Source organism: Alternaria rosae (genome assembly GCF_020736505.1).
Source record: "Alternaria rosae strain MPI-PUGE-AT-0040 chromosome Unknown BKA58scaffold_1, whole genome shotgun sequence".
Taxonomy (NCBI): domain Eukaryota; kingdom Fungi; phylum Ascomycota; class Dothideomycetes; order Pleosporales; family Pleosporaceae; genus Alternaria; species Alternaria rosae.
Window position 1 is genome coordinate 611,389 of NW_025763570.1, and position 21,068 is coordinate 632,456.

The 21,068-nt window shown below is 52.7% G+C and overlaps 8 protein-coding genes across 8 annotated transcripts; 2 read left to right on the plus strand and 6 right to left on the minus strand.

Annotated features, from left to right (window-relative positions):
• Positions 1-364: 364 nt before the first annotated feature.
• On the plus strand, positions 365-1,562 carry BKA58DRAFT_445685 (uncharacterized protein; the record flags this gene model as incomplete). Its single annotated transcript, XM_046174150.1, has 1 exon — positions 365-1,562. Exon 1 carries the CDS (start codon positions 720-722, stop codon positions 1,560-1,562), a length of 843 nt encoding a protein of 280 aa, XP_046030383.1. The 5' UTR covers positions 365-719.
• Positions 1,563-2,912: 1,350 nt separating this feature from the next.
• On the minus strand, positions 2,913-4,822 carry BKA58DRAFT_3556 (uncharacterized protein). Its single transcript, XM_046168645.1, has one exon. The coding sequence runs from the start codon at positions 4,740-4,742 to the stop codon at positions 2,994-2,996; it is 1,749 nt and encodes a 582-aa protein (XP_046030384.1). The 5' UTR covers positions 4,743-4,822; the 3' UTR covers positions 2,913-2,993.
• A 574-nt stretch (positions 4,823-5,396) lies between these two features.
• BKA58DRAFT_3554 (ribosomal protein L6e-domain-containing protein) lies at positions 5,397-6,212 on the minus strand. The gene is made up of 2 exons (XM_046168641.1): positions 6,048-6,212; positions 5,397-5,948 (listed from the first exon to the last, which is right to left on the minus strand). The coding sequence occupies exons 1-2, from the start codon at positions 6,105-6,107 to the stop codon at positions 5,463-5,465; spliced, it is 546 nt and encodes a 181-aa protein (XP_046030385.1). The 5' UTR covers positions 6,108-6,212; the 3' UTR covers positions 5,397-5,462.
• Position 6,213: 1 nt separating this feature from the next.
• BKA58DRAFT_3553 (uncharacterized protein) lies at positions 6,214-7,985 on the minus strand. The gene is made up of 3 exons (XM_046168635.1): positions 7,244-7,985; positions 7,112-7,197; positions 6,214-7,063 (listed from the first exon to the last, which is right to left on the minus strand). The coding sequence occupies exons 1-3, from the start codon at positions 7,781-7,783 to the stop codon at positions 6,544-6,546; spliced, it is 1,146 nt and encodes a 381-aa protein (XP_046030386.1). The 5' UTR covers positions 7,784-7,985; the 3' UTR covers positions 6,214-6,543.
• Positions 7,986-8,642: 657 nt separating this feature from the next.
• BKA58DRAFT_3576 (uncharacterized protein) lies at positions 8,643-10,727 on the plus strand. The gene has a single exon (XM_046168687.1). It carries the CDS (start codon positions 8,810-8,812, stop codon positions 10,538-10,540), a length of 1,731 nt encoding a protein of 576 aa, XP_046030387.1. The 5' UTR covers positions 8,643-8,809; the 3' UTR covers positions 10,541-10,727.
• Positions 10,728-11,759: 1,032 nt separating this feature from the next.
• On the minus strand, positions 11,760-12,423 carry BKA58DRAFT_463595 (uncharacterized protein; the record flags this gene model as incomplete). The annotated part of the gene is made up of 1 exon (XM_046174882.1): positions 11,760-12,423. The coding sequence occupies exon 1, from the start codon at positions 12,273-12,275 to the stop codon at positions 11,760-11,762; it is 516 nt and encodes a 171-aa protein (XP_046030388.1). The 5' UTR covers positions 12,276-12,423.
• Positions 12,424-12,516: 93 nt separating this feature from the next.
• BKA58DRAFT_3580 (uncharacterized protein) lies at positions 12,517-14,859 on the minus strand. The gene has a single exon (XM_046168701.1). It carries the CDS (start codon positions 14,545-14,547, stop codon positions 12,628-12,630), a length of 1,920 nt encoding a protein of 639 aa, XP_046030389.1. The 5' UTR covers positions 14,548-14,859; the 3' UTR covers positions 12,517-12,627.
• Positions 14,860-16,928: 2,069 nt separating this feature from the next.
• BKA58DRAFT_303934 (uncharacterized protein) lies at positions 16,929-17,999 on the minus strand (the record flags this gene model as incomplete). Its single annotated transcript, XM_046166996.1, has 1 exon — positions 16,929-17,999. The coding sequence occupies one exon, from the start codon at positions 17,997-17,999 to the stop codon at positions 16,929-16,931; it is 1,071 nt and encodes a 356-aa protein (XP_046030390.1).
• Positions 18,000-21,068: the final 3,069 nt, after the last annotated feature.

The window sequence follows — 21,068 nt, forward strand, 5'->3', positions numbered from 1 at the left end:
TGGATAGGTGCGCAAGATGTAGTCAGTGACGAATAGCAAATCGAGTTTTGATAGAACGTGCTCCAATCGCTCATGCTTCTCGACCTGAAGAAGCATGAAGAGAGCTCTAAAGACTGAGATCGTAATCTATACACATTGAACTGTCCGGACTTGAACATGGAATCTACTTACATGGTCCCCACATGGAAAATCGAAGCTAGTTTCTAATGCCTTGAATATATTAATAAGCTACTTCATTATGCTCTTCTGCGCCCTAGGATGGTGATCGGCTTCAAACGGGTCCTTCAATATCGCCTACAGGTGAACTAGCACACATTTCAACGCCAAAAGCGAAGTGAAGCCTTCGCATACGCCACTACATTCCCTAGTATTACTGCCTACTGAAGGGGTGCACGGACGATGCCCATTCTCTTGTGCTGGTAACCCCTCTCTAGTACATGTACTCGGCTTCATAGACCCCAAATGTATTGAAACCACTCTGTACAACGTCCGTTGACTCACTCAACTCCAAAACAATGTCCGAAGTGGCTGCTTTTAGTCTCTCCGCGGAGCCCTCCGACCCTGACTATCGCTCCCAGTACAACGGCGAACACGACATGACCAGTCCCACTCCCCAGCGGATCCCGTTATTCGTACCGTCTCAGCATTGGAGTCCTCATGTATAGTCGCTCGTCGGCTATAACGGTTATTCAGCCCAACATTACTCAAGCGGCTTCAAGATGACCCCCTCCAGCTCACCATATCACTCTTACGAGCACTGGCAACACGAGTACAACACTTTCCCCTCGAATACGGCGAATCTCAACCCCGACACCCAACGACTCAACCCTGACAACTTCCTCGAAGCGGCTGGTGACGCGAAGCGTTCGAAGCTTACCGCCACAGCAACCCCCTTCGTACCCGTCAAGTCCGCAAAGCTCAACGCAGCAGCACCAACCTTCTTCTTAAGCCGCCTAGCAGTCTTCGATCCTCTAGCCAATGATTTCGCAGAGTACCCTCGCAAGTACAACCGCATTCTCCCCGATGCGCGCAACAACAAGACCACCGACGCGCTCGTGATGATGCAGTGTCCACGCGACGGACAAGTCGGCCGCTTCACGGACGAGACCACGTACGAGTTCAACAAGGGCTGCCACTTCAACGACCCCGTTCTCGCCGAGATCTATCATACTATGATTGCGCAGAAGAAACACGACTTCGCTGCCTTCGCCCTGCGAGCCAACATCAGGCCTGTGAACGACGTGCCTCCGCTTTGGCCGCCTCATATGAATCTCTCCGATATCAAGTCTTACTACTTTGAAGTCGTAGAGAAAGACAGTAAGAAAGAGGCGAAGTGGGTTACCATTTTGCCGAATGGCTCGCCACCGACTGCCGTGACAGTCCACATCTACGAGACAGACAGGAAGAAGTGGATCGCTTTTGACGATTGGCTCACCAAGAACATCAAGTCGCGGAAGTGGTTGTCGAAATCTGTCTGCCCAATGATACCCTCTATCTTTACTCGTGGATCTAACGTCACTGAGGAATCTACGCACTGTAGGTTGAGGATGGTGCGCACGTAGTCTTTGAGGACGATATTGATGTACAAACCCGTCGTTACCAGCCGTGCAGTGTGAAAGAGGTCGTTATCACGCTTGCTGATAGCTTTCTTGTAGAAACCAGTGTCAATGCCAGTCGCGTTGCAGGGAGGGCTGAATCGACCGTTCTCATTGATGATGGCCAGTTGCTCGACAACAATGTTGTGAAACCGAGAGAAGCATACAATCAAAGCGCAGGACTGCTGATGATAAGCAATTACTCAACGAACTAGAGCTTGTGTCTTACTGCTGCTGGCCGGCTGAGTATCCTTGTATCAGCGAATGCGTCAGGTTTCAACTTTCCATCCACGAAAGTACGGACCGAACCCTGTGTTTCATCGGACTCCCCGTATAGGGACAATAGGTCCAGGTATGAAGACGTCATGGCCACATCGTTATCTTCGTCGCCTGTTTGAAAGACATCACAGATCATGACAGCTGCGAAGGCAAAGAATAGACTCCATAGCTGACTAGGGTGCGGCTTTGGCTTGACTTCTCGCGCGAGCAGTGTATCAAAGAGCAGCTCTGGATCGGGAAGCTTTGTAGGTATATGCCTTGGGATGACCATGCGTGCGTAGTAAGAACCGGCTTTGCCGACGTTAGGCAGATGGATATCGTTGTTGCTACCATCGGCGGACCGATACTTGTCTGGCTCATGTCAGTCTAGGAAACTGAGGCAGGGTGAGGTGGGGTTACATCGATCCCCTAGTGATGAGTACACCGGCTGTTCCATATCCCTGCACAACGTTTTGAGCGGACTACTCGTACTGGTGTCATCATTCATAGACGATACTAGGAACTGTGCAAGCTTCTCCTGTGGTCTTTGGTCAGCTGCAATGCTTATCACGTTGAGGAAGTCACACACATCGTGTGCGCTGTCATCGGACACAACACTACGAGTAGTACCACTGTAGGAACCGCGTGTCTCGTGACTACCGGGACTGGCTTGATCGCTGGCGTCCTGGGCTAACTCCTGGAGGTGTAGCATCGGACTGTTGTTATTCGGAAGAGAGTGCGTAGGTAAGGGTGTGATAGAGTGTAATGTCGAAGGGAGTGTGGCTGACATGTAGCTGACACGAGAGTAAGGTCATGCAGCGGCATTTCCGTTACCTTATCGCATGGCCTGATGGTATCCACATGCCATGACTTCATCTTATCGCAAAGGAAACGATGTTTTCTTGAAGGAGCAGTCACGAGGCAGTAGATGTACGAATGAAGAAAGGAGCTCACGTCCTCAGCATAAGGTGACACCATCACACTCTCTCATAAAGCAGGTGCTTCTTCGAGAGACGAGTGTCATTCGAACAATTGAAGATACGCAAGAGCGATGCATCATCTGAACGTATCAATCTTAAGACCTAGGTACGTCGAAACTCGCATTCTGATAATCTGTGCGACTCTTCCGCACAGGGAAGGCTAATGACCTACCACCTGTCCATGCCGCGGTTTCTCACACAGCTCCGTCTTCTCCAGTCTCAGCGTCGGTATCGAAGTCACGGGATAGTCAGGATTCTCCCACACTACTCCGTATCTCAATCTTTGCCCGCCGCATTCCTTCAGCAGTCTTATAACTTCTGCATTGGGATGTGACTCTGCAAGAAGCGGCGCGTTGAAGGCTTTTGCAATCTCGATGGGCGAGAGCGACACCTCGCGGCCTAGATGCCACCATCCCGCCAGTACCGTGAGAACACAGCCCGTGGCTACTAGCGTGATGCCGATGGCAATGGCGAGGAACTGGTATTGACTCTTGAACACGACTTCTTGTGTGGTCTGCTCGATTTCGATCGTTTGTTCGAAAGTACGCTTCCTTTCCGCCTCATTCAACGGTACGAATGGGGAGTATGGATATTCGATTGGAGGTTCCGGATTCACTTTCATAATATCACCCTTTGTTTGAGGTATGTATAGGGCGGTTCGGAAGGCCAGCTCGCGTACTGACGTCAAGACGTCGGATGTTGGATCTGGAAGCGTCATGTTACAAAAGCCGGATTCTAGGCCCGCAAAGTCGCTCATATATCTGAGTACAGTCGTCCCGGAAGTGTAGCCTCTCCAGCCTAGAGGGCCCCCAGCAATGTAGGTGTACATGTTCGATTGCCACTGAGCATCTAAATATAGATACACACCAGAATGAGTGCTTTGAACTAGATAGTCGGAATCCGAGTCAATCCAAGGTGAGTAAAGGGCCTGAACTCGGTCTGATTTCCATGAACTATCTGGGTCCAGAGTGATTGAATCGTTGCTCAATATGAAGGGATAGTCCATAGTGGCGGGCCGCAGCTCGCAATTGGTTCTGTTGATCGGCGCATCACAACCTTCGTCTCCTTTGTAGATTGCGGTGAAGTTCATGATTATCTCTTGACCTTCGAAGAGACGAGAGGCGGTGAAGTTTGACCAAAAGATATCTGCCTTCGTGTTGAAACTACCCCCAAAAGCAGAGTAGTTATAATTGCCGATACTATCCTGGACACAACGCATATCGTAGCCGGCGCCACGCAATGTGCCTTTGCACAAGCCTTCACAGCCTGAACCCGAGACATTCATAGATCGGCCATCAGTATGCTGCTTGGCGATTTCGCTAAACGAGGGCGACATCAAAGTAGGCTGCTCAAGATTGCTGCTCACACCAGTATAGCCCAGGGGAATCTCTTCCGCGATGGCTATAGTGATATTCTTCATCTCGACCCGCGTTCGTTCGTGGATGACGGAAGCGCGTTGCAAAAGAGGTCCGTTAATGGGCGCCAGGGTGACAGCGAGTCCAGCCAGAGCGACAAGATTAAAAGACCGCCCCGATCGCAGTATGGGGACAACACCATGTCCGAACGACCAAATATTGTGCAGATCCTTGACTTTCGCGTTGCCTTTCAAGGCCTTTACCCACCAGGCAATCGTGACAGCTTGCGCGAGACCATATTGCAGCGCAATGTTCGCGATCGTGTATGAAATAGCGAGGCACACAGTGGGTTGATATTTCCAGGAGGTAATGGGCTGACCGTCTGATGTGGCGATGATGTATATCATGCTGACCGTTGCAGCCAGCGCAACGACAAGGGCGAAAACTCCAGAATGGGGAAAGCGCCGCCAGAATCCGGTTCTCCATGAGGATTGACGTGGGGGCTGTGCAGGATGAGACTCCTTCTCATGCTCGTTGAGGAGACCATTCTCCATGGTTAAAGAAAATCAGAGAATGGACGATAAATCAAGTACTTCAGAAAGGATGACGATCTATACGTACCTGGATGCGAGCTGTTTAACAAGGCTGCTGTAGATCAAGGCCCCCTGGCCCCCAAATACCCGCTGTACGACTGTGCCAATAGGCTCGCTACTTGGCACGCTCCTAGCTGCCACACCACCTGCAATACAGGGTGCGCTATTCGTTAATTCAAGGGATACAGATCTAGGGGCACCGCCCGAGACCAGAAATAACTTTCGCAGAGCCACCCGTCGCTCTATGTGTACATACTCTGTACAAGCCACAAAAGTCCAAGGGCAAAGCTGTATTACACATAATGTTAGGCAGGTACTGCAATTGCACCACAGTACGTTGATCTGGATCAGGTCAGTATCGAAAAATACAATGGCAGATCATGAATCCATACCAATTGCGATACTCATGTAAGTGGGCATGTTAGCGGAATGAATATCGCCAGGGTGTTTGTAATCGTTCGCGAAGATGCGAGCAAGAGGGAGTTGGTGCTAAGATTTTGGTTCATGGGTATCTCATCTACATATGAAATCGTACCGTATCGCTCGTAGCGTCCGGGTGCTCATCCTCGTCCGAACAGTTGTTCGCGGTCGGACCGTTGCCGCAGATATCCGCCTCGTTTTCGTCTCGACCTCGTCTCGTCTCGTCCTTGCTTCGTTCACGTCGCGTTCTCGTGCTAACGCCTAAAAGACCATCTCATGTGGCCTATCGCTGCTCCTCAAAGCGAAGCTAGCACCCAGGTAAGACTCCAGATCAGGAGTCTTCTTGATATTAGCCATAAGCGCCTTATCCACCTTCTTCTGGTCTTCTATCCGCTGAGGATCCGTCTCCTTCTTTGTGGGTGTCTCGCCGTCCTTGAAGAAGTCGTCCTCGCCCTTACCGTCCTTCTTCTCGCGCGCCCAGTACTCGTCCTTGCTGACGCGTGCGACGACTTCCTCGTCCAGGCCAGCGATATCGACGACGGTCGAGGTCGCGATGACATAGCGGTGGTTGACGCGACGCAATGGGACGCCGTTGGACTTGAAGGGGCCGGTGATGAGGAGGACGCCCTGTTCGAGCTGGCGTAGGAGCACGACGCGCTTGCCGCGGAAACGGCCAGAGAGGAGGATCAGGACAGTTCCTGGGGCGAGCGACTCGCGGTATTTGGTGGGGTGGGCTGTCTTGCGCGCCTGTGGATTGGATTGTTAGCTCGAAATTCGCGGCAACTCCAACATACGCTTTTGCGCATATTTTCCCCAGTAAAAATCCATCTCGAGGAATGCGCATACCTTCTTCATCTGCGCCTCCTCCTCGGCAGCGTAGTACTTGGATGCTTTCTGGTCGGCCATTGTGTTGATTTGAGGCACAGAGGGTCTGAAAATCAATTAGTATGCGTCGCGTGCAACTTTACTACACAGAACAAAATAGTTCCGTATCTTCTTACAATTTCCTGTGGTGATGATGATGTCGTCGTCGCGATTTCAGGGTCGAGATGTGCGAGCGCTCGCTAATATCAGCCCTACGACGCTAGTGGTCCCGCAAACCATCGTTCACATGTGAACGTTGGTATAATTTGATTGGGTGTACTGGTGTGCTTAGCCCAACGATGCAAACACATATCGTAATCAAAGTATGCTGCTGGAAGTGTGATCGCAGAATTGAATAAGGGAAGCCAGTAGAGTCGCATACGACCTTTAGTCGCATAGATCGTTGAAACGTATATTGTACAAGAGTCGGAGACCATCTGCTCTATATGTCATTGTATCGTGGGTATGAGCAAGCCCATTATTTCTTCTCCGTCAGATTCTGCCTCTGCCTTGCCTCACCCATCTTGCCAACAGCCTTGTCCATTCCACTCCACTTGCGCACAAGATGATTTACGCCGACAGGCAGTACTCCAAGGATGTGAATATACTTGGAGTATAGAGGAAGCGCAATCTCGCCACTCTCACCCCTCTCGATTAGCTTGATGATGTCCTTTCCGATATCGGCTGGCGTGACAACAGGCGCTAGGAAGTTGCTCGGAGTCTTGAGGCCTGCAAACATTGTTGTGCCCATCTGACCGGGTTGTACGAGGATTGTTTTGATGTCCTTTGCGGCGGGGTTTTGTGCGAGTTCTGCGCGTAGAGACTGGTGCAGCGCCAGGAGGGCCGCTTTGGAGGCTGTGTATGCGGACAGGTTGGCTGCACCAAGGTGGCCGAGGACGGAGGAGACTGTCACGATGGTGCCGCGGCCTTCTTTCAGCATGTGCGGGAGGATTGTACGGAGGGTGGTGAACTGTGACAGGGTGTTGACGCGGAAGGTGCTGTTGAGTTGTCAGCAGATGTCAATAAGGATTCTAGAGTATACATACCGCTCCACATCTTCAGCGGTTGAGTCGAGAATTGACTTGGTCTGCACCATACCAGCGTTGTTGATCAAGATAGTGGGAGCGCCGAGCTATCGTCGTTAGCAGAGCGCGATCTCCTAGTAGAGGAATACTCACGTCGTCCACGATCTTGGCTACGGCGGCTTCAACCTGCTTTGCATCGCTCACGTCGCACTTGTAGTAAACGACACCCTTGTTCTCCGCCTCGTCTTCATCGACCTCCTTCATATCCAGGACAGCGATATTGGCATTGCGCATTCCATAGGTCTCTGCCAGCAGACCGCCGAGACCGTCAACACCGCCCGTGATGACAATAACTTCTTCCTCTAGGTCTACCTCGCGCGGAGATCCCCACGCGATCCGGTCGCTGATGAGTCCGAAGATGCCGGTGACGGTCATGAGCATGGCCCAAGCCATGGCGATGCGCATCTCGATGTTCTCATAGGGTGTATACTGCGCGCGCAGACACAGTACCACAACCCATGATACAAACGGATGGAAGACCGTGTATCCGAGAACGTACCATATCAGATCGATGTTGATGTAGTGGTGCCATGGCTCGTCGGGTCGGTCGAAGCTCTTCGGTAGCTGAACAGGCACTTCTCGTATCGCGGAAGACATGGTGGGCATGTCGATACAAGAAGATTGTTGAATCATGGAGGATGGTGGGGCGCGTCGGCGCGTATTCGAGGCTTGGACGCGAATCGGACGTTGTATGTATATATCACAGCGACAATGCTACCCGGGAGCGAAAAGTGAGATATGTGAGAATGCGCAAACTGCGCAAAAAGTATACGGGGCCATCTTGTTCTTATTGTACTGTTGCTGATGCTGAGGTTTGCAGTGTTTCATTCGCGCCTCAGGTCTCCAGCACGCTAGCCGGAGTGCTTCAAGCTGAGAGTGAGGGGCTGAGTAAGCGACTTCTCTCGCCGTGCTCATCTTCCCACACCAACCCCAAACCCACAGTACAGCAACCATCATGAAATCCAAGAAACTAGTCACCGTGCATGGCGGCCTGCGCAACCGTTTTTGTGGTGATAACGCGATGCTGGGGTCCCTTCCTGCCGAATCACGGTCAGGGCGGGCAAATATCACCGCCGTGCGCTGACACACTCCATCTCCTGATCACCAGATGCCGGCCTTCCTTTGACGGACCGTGGCTACCGATCGTGGTCTCCTTCGCCAGACATGGTGGCAGTTCATACTGGCAATGAGAAGGCGATTGCTGATTTCGACCTGCTGCTCCAGGAAAGCGATCTTGCGAGATCGTGATCGCCCTTCCACCTGCATGAGCGAGCACCATGGACCCCGAAGGACAGGTTACAAGTTGCTAGCAACTACAAATCAGTTGCGGTAGCTGGTGCATCTTCAAATGACTGCGCATCCATATTCCTGGGTGTCTAACAGAAAGCTAGAGTAGCAATAGGCTTGGAAGATCTCACGAAATGCTGGTGCTACCTTCCAAGGCATCCGACGCTCCTCCCCAACTCTGTTTAATACATGGGAGTAACGAGCGTTGTTACGACTTCCTGGGTTCGTTATGACGACACGTAAACACACGTTGTACCGCTCATAAACTCCACCTCCCATCCCGACTCTCTTCTTCTTCTCCAACCCCTTCTCAAGTGCTTTCTACTGCTACTGCTGACCGCACCATCTCTCACCCCGAACCCTTCTAACACAATGCTCGGAAAAGCCTTCTCCGTCCTCGCACTCGCGGCTCTGGCTCAGGCCAGAGCTATCGTCACCAACCATTGCCCATACACAGTCTACATCTGGTCTGTACCCCAGTACCTCAGCAGTTCACTCACCGACAACGTCCCTCTCAAACCTGGTGGTCAATACCAAGAATCATGGCGCTTTGGGTCTCCCACCAACCCCGGCGTCGCCATCAAGATCTCTGACAAGTTCAACGGTATCTACAAGTTAGCCGACGAGATGGACTTCGCCTACTCGATTGACACGAAAGACCTCGACAAGATCTGGGTCGACCTGTCTCCGGCTCGAGGTACCCCCTTCCATGACAAGCTCGCTTTACACAGCTGTCATCAGAGCTTTTACGGCTCCGCACAGGTAGAGTCGCATCCTTGCACCCCTAAAGACAACATTGAGCTTGTGTTATGCGATACCTCAACACGCCAAACTACATTGAAAGATTCCACGTCTCTTGCCGATATCAAGTCGTGCTACGACTACCAATACATCCGCCCTACACGAGATGTAGACCGCGTTGAAGTTCACACGGGCAGCCTTCCAAATCATGTGGCCGAGGATACCGACTCCGATTCCGACTCAGACACAGACGACCACGAATCGCGGGAGGCGCATACCATAAAGTTCACGTATACAATGGGCATGACCGCTGAGTTCTCCGATGAATCCACCCCCGGATTCATACTGGCGCCGCCCACATCGTCAGTGATTCTTCCGCCCAGGCCAGAGAATACCGACTTAGCAGGGTCAGGACCAATAATTCCTGAAAGGCCAAGGATAACGGAGACCAGCTCCGCCATGTCGCGCCTGGGTTTCTTCACACCACCTGCACCTGCGCCTGCACCTCGCGAAACAGAATGCCCAGATTGCAATGAGCCAAGAAAAGGAAAACTCAGCCCATGCCTAGCCAGGGTCGTTTATCCAGCACGGCGTCGCGTTCCTGCGACTCCTCGCAACACTCCAGGCGTCATTGAGCCAACGCACGTAACAACCTCACAACCCCCAACAAACTCAGCACTGTGCGACATCGTTCGGAGGTACCACACTGGAGTCGACGATTGCGATGAATCAGCACTGGAGTCTTACGCTCGCGCCCTATATCCCACAGTCTGCGACCCCGTGAATGCTTCACTCCTGATGGGCTTCCCATGCGAGGAGGTCATGGAGGAGATGAAGAAAGTTTTCCCAGCCATCGATGCCCCAGTGATTTCCCGGGCCGCCTCATGCGAGTGCGAACCTGACTGCGACTTCTGCGGACACTTCAACGATAGTTGCTTCTGCGCAGGGGCTATCGCGGCGCCGATGCACGCGAGCATCCAGCCTCTCCCGACGGATTTTGAATCCTTCGTCGTCAAGCTCAATGAAGAAAAGATCTGCTTGAATTCGCTGTGCGACCCAGAAATCCCCGGAGTCAACTGCGATGACGTAGCCGACCTACTTCGTGCCACTTTCACGCTTACCAACGAGCGTTACGAAGACTGGGTCAATGAGAACACTGATACCTGCGACTTTATCTCTGTCCTCAACGGCAATTCAGGTCAGAGGCTCATGTGCGTCGCTGATCTCTGCGATCTTCACGCTGAGTCATGCGACAATGTTCGGGAGCTGCTCACAGCGGCGGTCATGGCCAAGTTGGGCTTGAATGTCATCTTCATCAAGTACCGCGGTTACTGCGACCAAATGCTTGAGGGGAGCACTTGAAGCTTGGGCACGACCAGCGACATGGTGGACCGGGGTGCTTGATCGTTGTTATCGTTGTTTTCACCTCATGTCTTTAGCGTTCGCATAGCTTACTGTCTGTACTTTCATTTGCCTTTCAACGCTGATTATTCTTCTCAACGCGATCACATGGCTTTCAATATGCTCACGTCCACTGTCGGATGATGAGGCTGTATCAATTTCACGTTGCGAAAATCCCCACAAGTGTCATGTAAAGACATGCATTTTCTAAGGAAAAGCCTTGAGCGAGCACAAAGTCGACCTCTGATGTCAATGAGAGAGCGAAAATAAGCTACTCTAGACTACTATGCCAACCACCAGACCCCGTATACATACCCCGTACCTCTCGGCTCGACCTAGGCAGCCTCTCCCTCTCCCTCTCCTTCTCCTTTTCCCTCTCCATCCTCGTCATCTCCGCCGTCACGCTCCGGTTCTGCATTCATATACTTCGTAACACTAGCGATGAACTCCGCCTCCGACCCGTTCTTCATATTGATCAGCTTTTGGTAGTCCTTGCACAGTTGAACGTTTCGCTTAGCCTCAGTCTTAACTTCTGCATGGTTCTCTTTGATCTCCTCATCCAAGGCTTCGATGCGCTTCATATCCCTAGTCGGTGCGTGTTTGGCCTCGCGGTGCTGCTTGTCAAGGGCCTTGAACTCCTCCTCCAGCTTGGTGTCGAGGGCTTTCTTCTTCTCGATGCGCTTCTCTGCCTTTTTGCAAGACTTCTCGTAGTAGGCTAGACGCTGTTTCATGGTGGCGGCGCTGGCGGCGCTGGTGTTCTTGTTGTTGTTGGACATGGTTGGTATCTTGTTGTTGAGAGTTGTTCTTGTAAGGTATTTGTGTATGATGGATGATGTTATCGGATGAAGCCCACACACACACACAGGAAGTACACTGTTTTAATCCCGAACATCGCCGGTTTGTCTATTGTCTATGTTTGTAAGTACAAGAAAGAATGCGAGAAACCCCAACAACGCCTACCAAGACATGTTTGTAACGGCAAGAAACCACAGTAGACCACAAAGACGACATGAATGAAAGACAACAACAAAACAACAGTCTACTAGTGGGTGTTTGTAAAGAAAGAAAACGACGCAAACTCCAACTCCTCAGAGCAGTTCTATATCGAACTCTGAAGTGCAGAAACTACCGGAAATAACGCCGATGCAATGCCATACCAATCTAGAGACGTCGTACACGGTTAGACATGTTGTAGAAGCAAAAGTAGAGCGGCCAGGAGACGTACCAACCAAGCCGGAGCCAATACCATGATCACGACTGCCATGAATTCCATTGGGCGGGCAGGAATGGCCTGCGGCTCATCGTCGATACCTCCAGGGCGGGTCGGTCCAGGAACGGGTGGCTCGGGCTCAGGCTGGGTGGTTCCAGCATTCGATTTACGCAAATCCTCCATGTGCTCTACAATTTTCTGCGTCTTCTCTCCCTCACGGTGGTCACGCGTCCAGTGCACCAGCGCGATGATGTTGGGGAACTCAACATCCTGTGGCCAGCTGGCGTTGTTCAGCGGTTGGAGGATTTCGTGGACGGTTGCGCGGTCTTCTGTAGTTAGAGTGAAGAACCAGGCGTCGAAGACGTGGGGTGAGAGTGTGGGGTTGGTTTGGGCTTCCTGGAAGAAGGAGTGGAATTTTGCGATGAGGTCGCCGCGGGAGCGGGAGGGGGTGGCGAGGAGGGTGGTGCGTGGTGGTGAGTATGACATATTGATGGACGAGGGTTGTTGCTGGGTGGGTTGGATGTTGAGTGGTTGTTGTGTTGTACTGTGAGATGGTAGTGGTGATGTGTTGATGTCCACTCATCATTAACTCCCCATCCTCTTATATCTCCCATCCTCTGGCCCAAACTCACTCATCACTCACATACCCTCCCCCGTCACGTTCCAGCATCAGTCAGTCACGTTCACACATGCCCATAATCTGACCGTACCACAAAGTCTCAGTAAAGTCTCATTAGCTGATCTAAATACCTTCTTTCGACCAAATCCACAAAGCGCACCAAGCGCCGAACAGTGCGTCTAACATGTAACAAGACAAGATATCTTAAACTAATGTCTCTCACTGCTTTGAACCAAAAATGCCAACCTTCATCTTCAAAGGTGTCTTGGGTGTTAATGGTCCCCGCTCTGTCTCAGCGCCATGTTCCACATACATACTCTTTTCGTCTGGTGGGTATGCGCTCTCTGTGTCTCTGTTGCATTGCCCAGCGCCCACTTCGATCTTGACATGGCCGTCTTGGTCGCCCCGTAAGTTGACGATGAGGGAACCGTTGCCGCCGTCGGGGTCGCTCAGCAGCCAGATATGCTTCATCCTCCTTCCTTCTCTCCGCTCCATGATGTCATCGGCTGCGGCTGCAATGTCGCCTCCACCCCTGGATGCAGCAATGATGAGATCGCGGGGATCAAGGTAGTTGAATCGACCCAGCGCAGACCACGCTGCTGTGCGCACCGCCTCAAACACAACAGCAAGGATAATAACAAGGTTAAGCGTGAAAATAGCGTAGATGTAACTTGGTTGACCAAATTGCAACGCGTAAACGTAGACTTTGGCTGGTTGCTGAGTGAACATGCGTCCAACCATGAGTTGCGCAGAGGCATACGCAACCAGCATGTCATCAGCCATAGCAACCATGCTATTGGTGAGACCCGCGAGTGTCGCTTCTTCTTGAGTAAACGTCCGGTTATTGAACGTCTCTGACATCTTGTATGCCGCAATACTGGAGTTGAACGCTTCGCCAAGCAGCGATACATACAAGTTCGTCATGTCATTAGACATGAGCTCGAACTGCCGCATAACCGTGCGTGTGACGTTTCGCTGAGGATTGAAATCGGGCATTGTGCGCACGGGCTTGACGGTGATGTTGAGATTGCCGACGTCGACGGTGACGTTGAATAGGGTGGGAGTAAAGTCGAATTCGCATTGTGTGGTGTTGAGAAAGGAGTAGGCTGAGCCTGCAGCGATGGCGAGGTAGCGGCGAGGCGAGCGGTCGCTGTACGCTACGCCCATTGCTACGATGGCTTTTCCGTCGTGACCAATGTAGTTTGAGTACTCCGGACCCTCTTCACTGTCGGGAAGGTTGCCGGAAGCTGCATAGATCCATTCGTTGACTGGTCCGGAAAGAGTGAAGTTGGAAGTCGTGTTGTACGTGCAGGTGACGTTTGCCAGATAGCCCTCCTCCTGGTAGATGTATCCCGCGACCTGGCTGTTCGACCTGATTCCTTGGTCCATTAATCCGATCGACGCACCGACACCATATGAACGGCCTCGATAGCTGAATTGAGTGTTGTCGAGTTTGCGATGGACATGGGGCCCTCCACCCAAAGAAGACGCCTGAGCCGCTGATGCTAGAAGCTGACTGCTTTGTTGTTGGCCAACTGAATACGTGAAGAAGCCCTTTTGCGTGCGAAGTGACGGTCCCGAACTGCCAATCATCATCGGATATTCTTTGATCATCGACACATCCTCGTAGCTTGGGATCAACAGCATCCCGCTGTCCACCGTCCGCGATACCGATGGTGTCATCGAACCAGCCCAAAGCGCCGCGGGCACCAGGCTGAGAAGAACAACGAAGACGGAGGGAAAGAAGAACCGTAGAGGCAAGTCCCAATCCACGCGCATGATGCTCATATCTACCCAAGTGCGCAACACATCAAGGGAAACGCTGACCTTGTTGAGACGTAACCGCAGGGCATAGTTGATGAGCTTGCAGATGACCGCGAGATGCAAAAGTCCGAAGAAAGCGGCGAGGAGCTGAACAACTAACGCAGCGGAACCAGGGAACCTATTCGCAAGAGTAAAGAGCTGACCCGTAACCCTGCATTCGTTGAGCTGCGCCAGCAAAAGGACCGTCGAAAGCGTCGTCGTAAACGAAAGTCCATAGAAAGTATTATACCGTCCCCAATGGCTGTACCGCATCGTCCTGCCATCATCTCCAGTATCCCTCCGATCTCCAGGTAAAAAGGTGAATTGCCGGACCATTACAAAAGATTAAAAAAAACGAGCGAAAAAGGGACCGGCCAGCGGTTACGAAAGGAAAGAAAAACCTTCAAGGTGGATGAAGAACGAGCGACGAGATGCGAAATGCGAAAGGAATCCTGATGTTGGCCATCTTAGACGGTGGTTGAGTGTTTGGCATTGGCATGCCAGGCTACCCGTGTTACCAGGCAAGTGTTGACAGTTGTTGTATCAGGTGCGGCGAGATTTCATGCCTGAGACGAAGGATCCACTGTGATCGTGGCTGCATGCGGTAAGTCTTCACATAATTCTTCAGATGTGCATGATCTTATACAAGGACGAGATATCGATATTGTGCAGATATTCAGCTAGAGGACGACGGGTTCCCCTGGTTGCGTTCTTGTGCTGCTCTTGTTGGGTTGGCAGGTAATGCGTGTTACTCGATGTAGGAGCGGAGCATGAATATAGGCCTTAAAGCATTGTGCAGTTTCGTATGCACTGAAAGACATAGGACCTCTGCTAACTGAGCTTCGGGCGATGGTTGCCGAAGGTACCTGGGTATCGTGGCTCAAGTGTCCCAGGTACCTAGGTCTGGGAGCCGCAAGGTGTTGCGCCATTGAAACCCGGTGAACGGTTCATCTGGCGCATCGCAAGAAAACTGGAGCACATCGCTGGCCGTCCAATGAGCTGGAACGCGTATACTCGAGTATAACCAGAAGGATGAAGGGCATCGTGCATAACACATAACACGACCGCGTCGCACGCTGAGACCCACCCGATCACAGCCGTAAGGTAAGCAGAAGCCGATGACATCACCACCTACAATCTACATTCTCCACCTTCCAACGCGCAGTTGCATGCGCATCAAAATGAGTCACTGCCATCCACCCAGATCCACCTTCAAGCCAATCCAAATTCCAGCAAATACCGACCTTCACAACTCCCCTCCCTCCTTCTCGGTTGCCTCCAACCGACCAACCACACCCAAACAGCCCCCCGCCAAGCCACCCACCTGAAACCCCCCACCATGCCCAAAACAGGCCTAGCGTTCCTCTTCTGCCACTCACAACCCGTTTGATCTACAGCTCCTTGACTCCTGCATATCGTATATTGTGATCTTTGCCGTTGCATCCATCGTATCTGCCATTTTGTGGATTTAGATCGGTAGATAGCTTGGGTGAGATGCCGAGGTAAAGATTGTGTGACTGGTTGCGTGTTAAGGGTCAGGTGTGGGACATGCCATATTCGCTGATGCGGATTCTGGTGGGCTTCATTGGCTTCGGATCCGAACATCACGAGGATGCATGGAGGTTGTGAGGCACCCTTCCTGCTTGACCGGCGCGACTCAGCCGTCCTCAAACCCATCATTCAGCTAGAGATATATTGGCTGCGAAGGCTTTGTAGCAGGTATACAGGTGAGGTGTTCGTTTAAAGCGTCATGTGTGGCCGGCAAGATGGTCAGCCTATTGTGGCTGCGCATGCGGCCCGCAGAAAGCGTCGTACAAGGCAGAACGACTGGATATCATCACGAGTTGGCGGGTATAAATTTTACTAAGGTGCCGTATGGCGTTGTGGCTGTACTGTGGAGTTGTGTAGCAGTAGTGACCGGTGTACTCAATGCTGTGTATAGGTATGGATAGAAGATTTTATGCCAGGCTGTATGCACACGTACAGCCTATCCTCATCTACCGCATCGCGCGAATTACCGCAACGATAGATCGCCCTGCGTCCAATATTTCTCGCATCGCATAATGTTTCTCATGCCGCATCCACAAAGTAGCGTATTGATGAATCGTGTCAAGAAAGACGTGCGCCACCAAACCATGGACCTATCTGTAAGTGATTCCGTCCGCACTAGCTAGATAAGATACCCGTCCCACACACTAGCGCGCATGTCAGACCCCAATTTACGGAAATTGCGAACCGCGAAGGGAGAAACGGGAGTCATTTATCACAGAACGCCCGTTGCCAAGATGACCTCGGAGAGACGGAGACGGAAACGGAATCAAGAGACGGAAGAATTGTGTTTTGAACAAAATGTTTTATTTTTCCTTTTCCCCATTACTCGCCAAGTATCTGACAAGTCAGATACCCGCGGTATATAGTTATTTGTGGGCTGAGAAAGCTAGAGAGCTGAACTACTATGAGGCGGTTGCGCCGAGAATCGCAATATAGATGCGATTCAAGATTTCGATTTGATGATGATATCCCAACGCCGGTACAATGCTGTGCTATGCAAATGCTGAGATTGTGTAATAACGCCTGCTGATGCAAGAAGAGTTGATGACGAGATGGGCGAAGAGATGTCCATCCAGTGAGCATCTTTTCATCAGATCATGTCATTGGGGAACAATAAGGAAAGTCGTTAGGCTGTTGAAGCGAGGGTGGTGGAATAGCGAATAGCATTAATAGGTAGTCTGGCGGCCGGCATAGGCGCCGGTCTGGCCGAACATCCTGCTGAAGATGCCGCCCGCGGAGGTCTTGACCTTCTTTGAGGGCTGAGTGTCGTACAGCGGGAGTGCGTGTTGCTGCTTGGGCGCGTACGAGTGAGGGCCATTGATATATACAACGTTGGCGCCCTGGTCTGCGTCGTAGCGCTGGAGGATCGCTTCTGAGGGCTCGTCGTGGAGGCTGACGGGTGATTCCGAAGAGGTGGAGACCGAGGAGCTTCGGGTGGGTGGTGATAGAGATGGGGTACGCGATGGTGCGCGGGAGGATGGGATGTAGCGTGGTTGCCTCTGGGGACGAGGAGCATATGAAGACAGGGAGGATTGCGAGGCATATGGGTTGACTGAGCGCGAGAGGTTCTCGGCGGTGAGCTGGTATTGTTGACGGGCAAGCTCCTTCTCCTTCTCTGCGAGCCTGGCCTTCTCGGCCTGGCGAGATTGCCAGACACGGATGGGCGCTAGGAAGGGCTCGAGGTGGTAGTAGAGGTCCTCAGTGTTGATGCGGAGATCCCAGTCAAGGAGGAACAGAAGCTGCTTCTCCATAAGGTTGACCTCGGTGAGGGAGAAGCCAAAGTTCTCGTAGCCGCGAACAGCGCTGTACCTGGCCCAGTGCTTGTTCTTGGGCGAGGAGTCGTTGAGGTTCTTAGCCGCAAGGATGAGGGAGGCGAGGAAGATGCGGTGGACGGTGCATCGCATGCCCTTGGCAACAGGAGGAAGGCGCGATCGTAACCTGCTGAGGTAGACGAGCGAAGTCATGAGGGTGGCAGTCTGGACATGTGACCTCTCGACGATGGATGTGATGAACTCCTCTACTGATGGCAGGGCAGGCTCGCGGATGTTCGAGGCAGCATGCTGAGGAGGCGACGCTGGTGGTGTAGGAGGGAGGTTCTTGTTGATTGAGGGTTCGCAGCGAATGACTTGTGTGGCCTTTTGTGCAAGGTACGAGATCATGTCATGTGACACTGGGAGCTGGATGAAGTGGTCCAGGGCAGCCTGGTTCTCGGCGACGAGGTTTGGTGAGTAAGGCATGATGTTGATGGAGTAGTAGTCCTGGCGGTGATATGAAGTCTTAAGTGAATGTCGAACTGTATGTGGTTGCCGTGTATGCCCTGTAGTGAGGCGTAGTCGGAATTCCGGTCTGAGCGATGGTAAGCGGGAGTCCGAGGCTGCGTGGCTGACAACGAGGTTGAGTCGGCAGAGGAGGCAAGGCAGCAATTATTAAGGTGAAGGTGAAGAATCCGAGTCCAGTCGGAAGGTGCAAAGCGATTGAAATTTTACGGGAGATGGCGCTGCCAGTCTGGGAAGTCGGAGGGAAAGTCGGTGGTGGAGCGCGAATCACTGCCGGAGTGTGGAGAATGGTACCTGCACCGCTAGGATGACAGGAGGAAAGAAGGGAGGATGGAGAAGTGAAGTCGGTGACTGACTGTGAGGAAGAAGTATCGACGGCAGAGGGCGTGATACTTATTTCGCACACCCCTTGAGCGGGTAGCGATGCGTTTCTAAGTCGAGGGTCGGATCCTTTGGGGTGGTGGTTCGGCGGCTGCGTGTGGGATCCAATGGATGGAGCTCACGCACAGGAAACAGCTACGTAGCGCGCCACGCCGGACTCAGGCCAGCGGCTGTTTGGCCGGTTTGGGGTGCCTGGAAGATTGCGAGTGGTGAGGTGCAGGACCCCAGGAATAGGCTGTTTCAAGTCCAAGCCAATGGTTTGCACGCAGCGCAGGGCCCTCTAGGCGTGCGAAATTGACAGCCAATAGAGCCGTGATGCGAATCGCGTTTCGAAGGCGGTCGAGTATGTTTTAGATGGATGCAGGTTGGAGTCGAGGTGTTGGGAGTGGAGTGCGCGAAATATTGGGTTGGTACAGACACGACGATTGCTGCACTGCAGGTCTCGAGTTTGCGGCAGCAGCGACCGCTATGTACTGCGACAATCACGGTGCTTGTGGAAGGCTGGCCGGAACTAGAGGGTCTGCTGGCCTCGTAGTTGGGTCACGTTGCCGGGTTGGGAGACAGATATTGAGGCGGTGAGTCGGGTTAGGTGGAGCCAGATCACTACGGTTGATGAATAGCATGCGACCACGCAGTAGCAGCACACCTGCTCCCATATATCTCCCGAGCGGAATGCCAGCAGACGGTGACGAATTTGTGGGCGAAATGCACCAGAACCCAGCCTCTTCCAGCCCAGCTTACTCTTGGTTGGACTCTTGGGCAGAAAAGCATTTTGCCTCACGAACACGCGTTGCATGCGTGTAATTCGGCCGTAGCCGTGGGATATGCTCTGGGTATGGAGTAGAGTGTGGCTCAGCCGCCACTACACTGCTGCATTGCCGTACCATCGTATACCATCCGTCTTGCCTCCACGGCATACCACGGCATGCACCACGGCATAGATTTTCAAGGTCACTACTCCCTGCCATCTGTCAGTCGCATGACAGCGTGTCTATCGCAACTCCACTCGGCCAGACGGTGGACGGAGCTCGGATTTCTCCACCACGATCCATGGATCGCCGTCATGCGCAAGGATCTAGTCTGCGTCCATTGGGCAGCGCGCACTGCAAACAAGTCATCTTTGTTTCAACACACCTGTTTCCATCCCAGATGCTACCAGCCTCTTTGGGCGACAATGGATGACAGCGAGCACGACCAACGCCATGTTCGTCTTCTGCTGCCCTGCTACAACGCACACGCGGTATTCGACATGCCAGCCGGCCGGGACTGGCACTCATGCCACCCGGACTGGACCTTCATGCAACTAAAGCGTACCAATCAATGTCGCGGCCTCGCAGTTTCGAGACCACCTCAACAGCCGCTGCACCGCCTCGCGCACCTCGCCAATCACGCTTCCACCATCACCGTTGCCGGTTCTAGAAGGTCGCAGCCAACTAAGACAAGTCGCTGCACGTCAACTACTGGATGGCATCGCTTCCTCCACCACCTGCCTATGTCAGGTCCTCCGTCTAAGCGATCCTCGACGTGGTCATGTAACCCCTCACGCTGAAGTTCATCAATCTGGAATCCGTATCCCTGCATTCCACACGACTCGAAAAGGTTACCTAGCCGAAGCGCCAGATGAGGCTCTGTACTAGTCGCCCAATTCCCCGCGGCTGCTATATCGAGGCTGGGTTCGTGCGAGCCGCCCACGTAGAAGCGCTTGTGTCACCCCAATACCAAAAATGGCAGCATCGGAGCTTGTCGCAACCGTTGGAAGCTGTCCCGGTATGCGGTTTGCTTGCGCAATTTTGCTTGTCTAAGGCTGCGGGAGATCTGCTTGTTGCTGTTTGAGGGCTGGCGGTTGCGAGCGTTGCGACGGCCCGGGCTGGCTGTCCCTCAGCGCTTCGGAGTTTCAGCAAGCAACTGTTGTCGCTGGGCCACAAGAAGAGGAGCGGCCCCCAAAAGAACGTCATTGGATTTGATCTTTACATGACTGATCTTGCCGCAGATATGAGTCTTCCTTCTCGTCGTCTCGTCTTGTCTCGTCGTCTTCTTTGCCTCGCTGTCGGACCCCGCAGTGCCGACGTCAAACCCGGGAGACGTCTCATAGACAGTCGGCGACAGCTCAACACGTATTGAGAGGCGACGGCTCCACGACGAGGTCTTGGCGACGCGCATTCGATGGCTTATGGCGATGGCGATGGCGAGAACGAGAAGCGTGTCGGCTAGCACCGATGCTCACGATGCAATAGAGGCGCAGTCCACTGACATCCGCCGACATCCACCAACACACTTGACAATACTTGCCCACATCATCTAACCCTCCACGCCACGCACCGACGTGATACTTCCGCGGACCCTCACCATCGCGGCACCCCGCACATGCAGTACTATTGTCTCTGCAGTCTGTCCTCAAAAACGTGACGTGTCAACACGTATGATATCACGGTCCACCCCATCCACTTCATCCACTTCGGGGTTGCATCTCGAACTCGGGTCAAGCTGTATTACACTACGCTCAATTCGTTTTTGAAGAAGCGGCGTAGCTCAGTATGGCACGTGGCATTTATGACGCTGTTTCGAAGACGTGGTGGATATTGCTTTTGACGGTTTCGTACGGTGGGTAGACGTGAGACTGTGCCTGTGCGTAGGCGTATGACGTGCGTG

Excerpts from the sequence above, each read along its gene's own strand:
- BKA58DRAFT_3556 (XM_046168645.1), bottom strand. The coding sequence starts at position 4,742 with ATGGAGAATGGTCTCCTCAACGAGCATGAGAAGGAGTCTCATCCTGCA.
- BKA58DRAFT_3554 (XM_046168641.1), bottom strand. The coding sequence starts at position 6,107 with ATGGCCGACCAGAAAGCATCCAAGTACTACGCTGCCGAGGAGGAGGCG. Across the intron at positions 5,949-6,047 it reads AGGAGGCGCAGATGAAGAAG|GCGCGCAAGACAGCCCACCC; the intron begins GTATGCGCATTC and ends TCCAATCCACAG.
- BKA58DRAFT_3553 (XM_046168635.1), bottom strand. The coding sequence starts at position 7,783 with ATGATTCAACAATCTTCTTGTATCGACATGCCCACCATGTCTTCCGCG. Across the intron at positions 7,198-7,243 it reads TAGCCAAGATCGTGGACGAC|CTCGGCGCTCCCACTATCTT; the intron begins GTGAGTATTCCT and ends TAACGACGATAG. Across the intron at positions 7,064-7,111 it reads ACCGCTGAAGATGTGGAGCG|CACCTTCCGCGTCAACACCC; the intron begins GTATGTATACTC and ends ACAACTCAACAG.
- BKA58DRAFT_3576 (XM_046168687.1), top strand. The coding sequence starts at position 8,810 with ATGCTCGGAAAAGCCTTCTCCGTCCTCGCACTCGCGGCTCTGGCTCAG.
- BKA58DRAFT_3580 (XM_046168701.1), bottom strand. The coding sequence starts at position 14,547 with ATGGTCCGGCAATTCACCTTTTTACCTGGAGATCGGAGGGATACTGGA.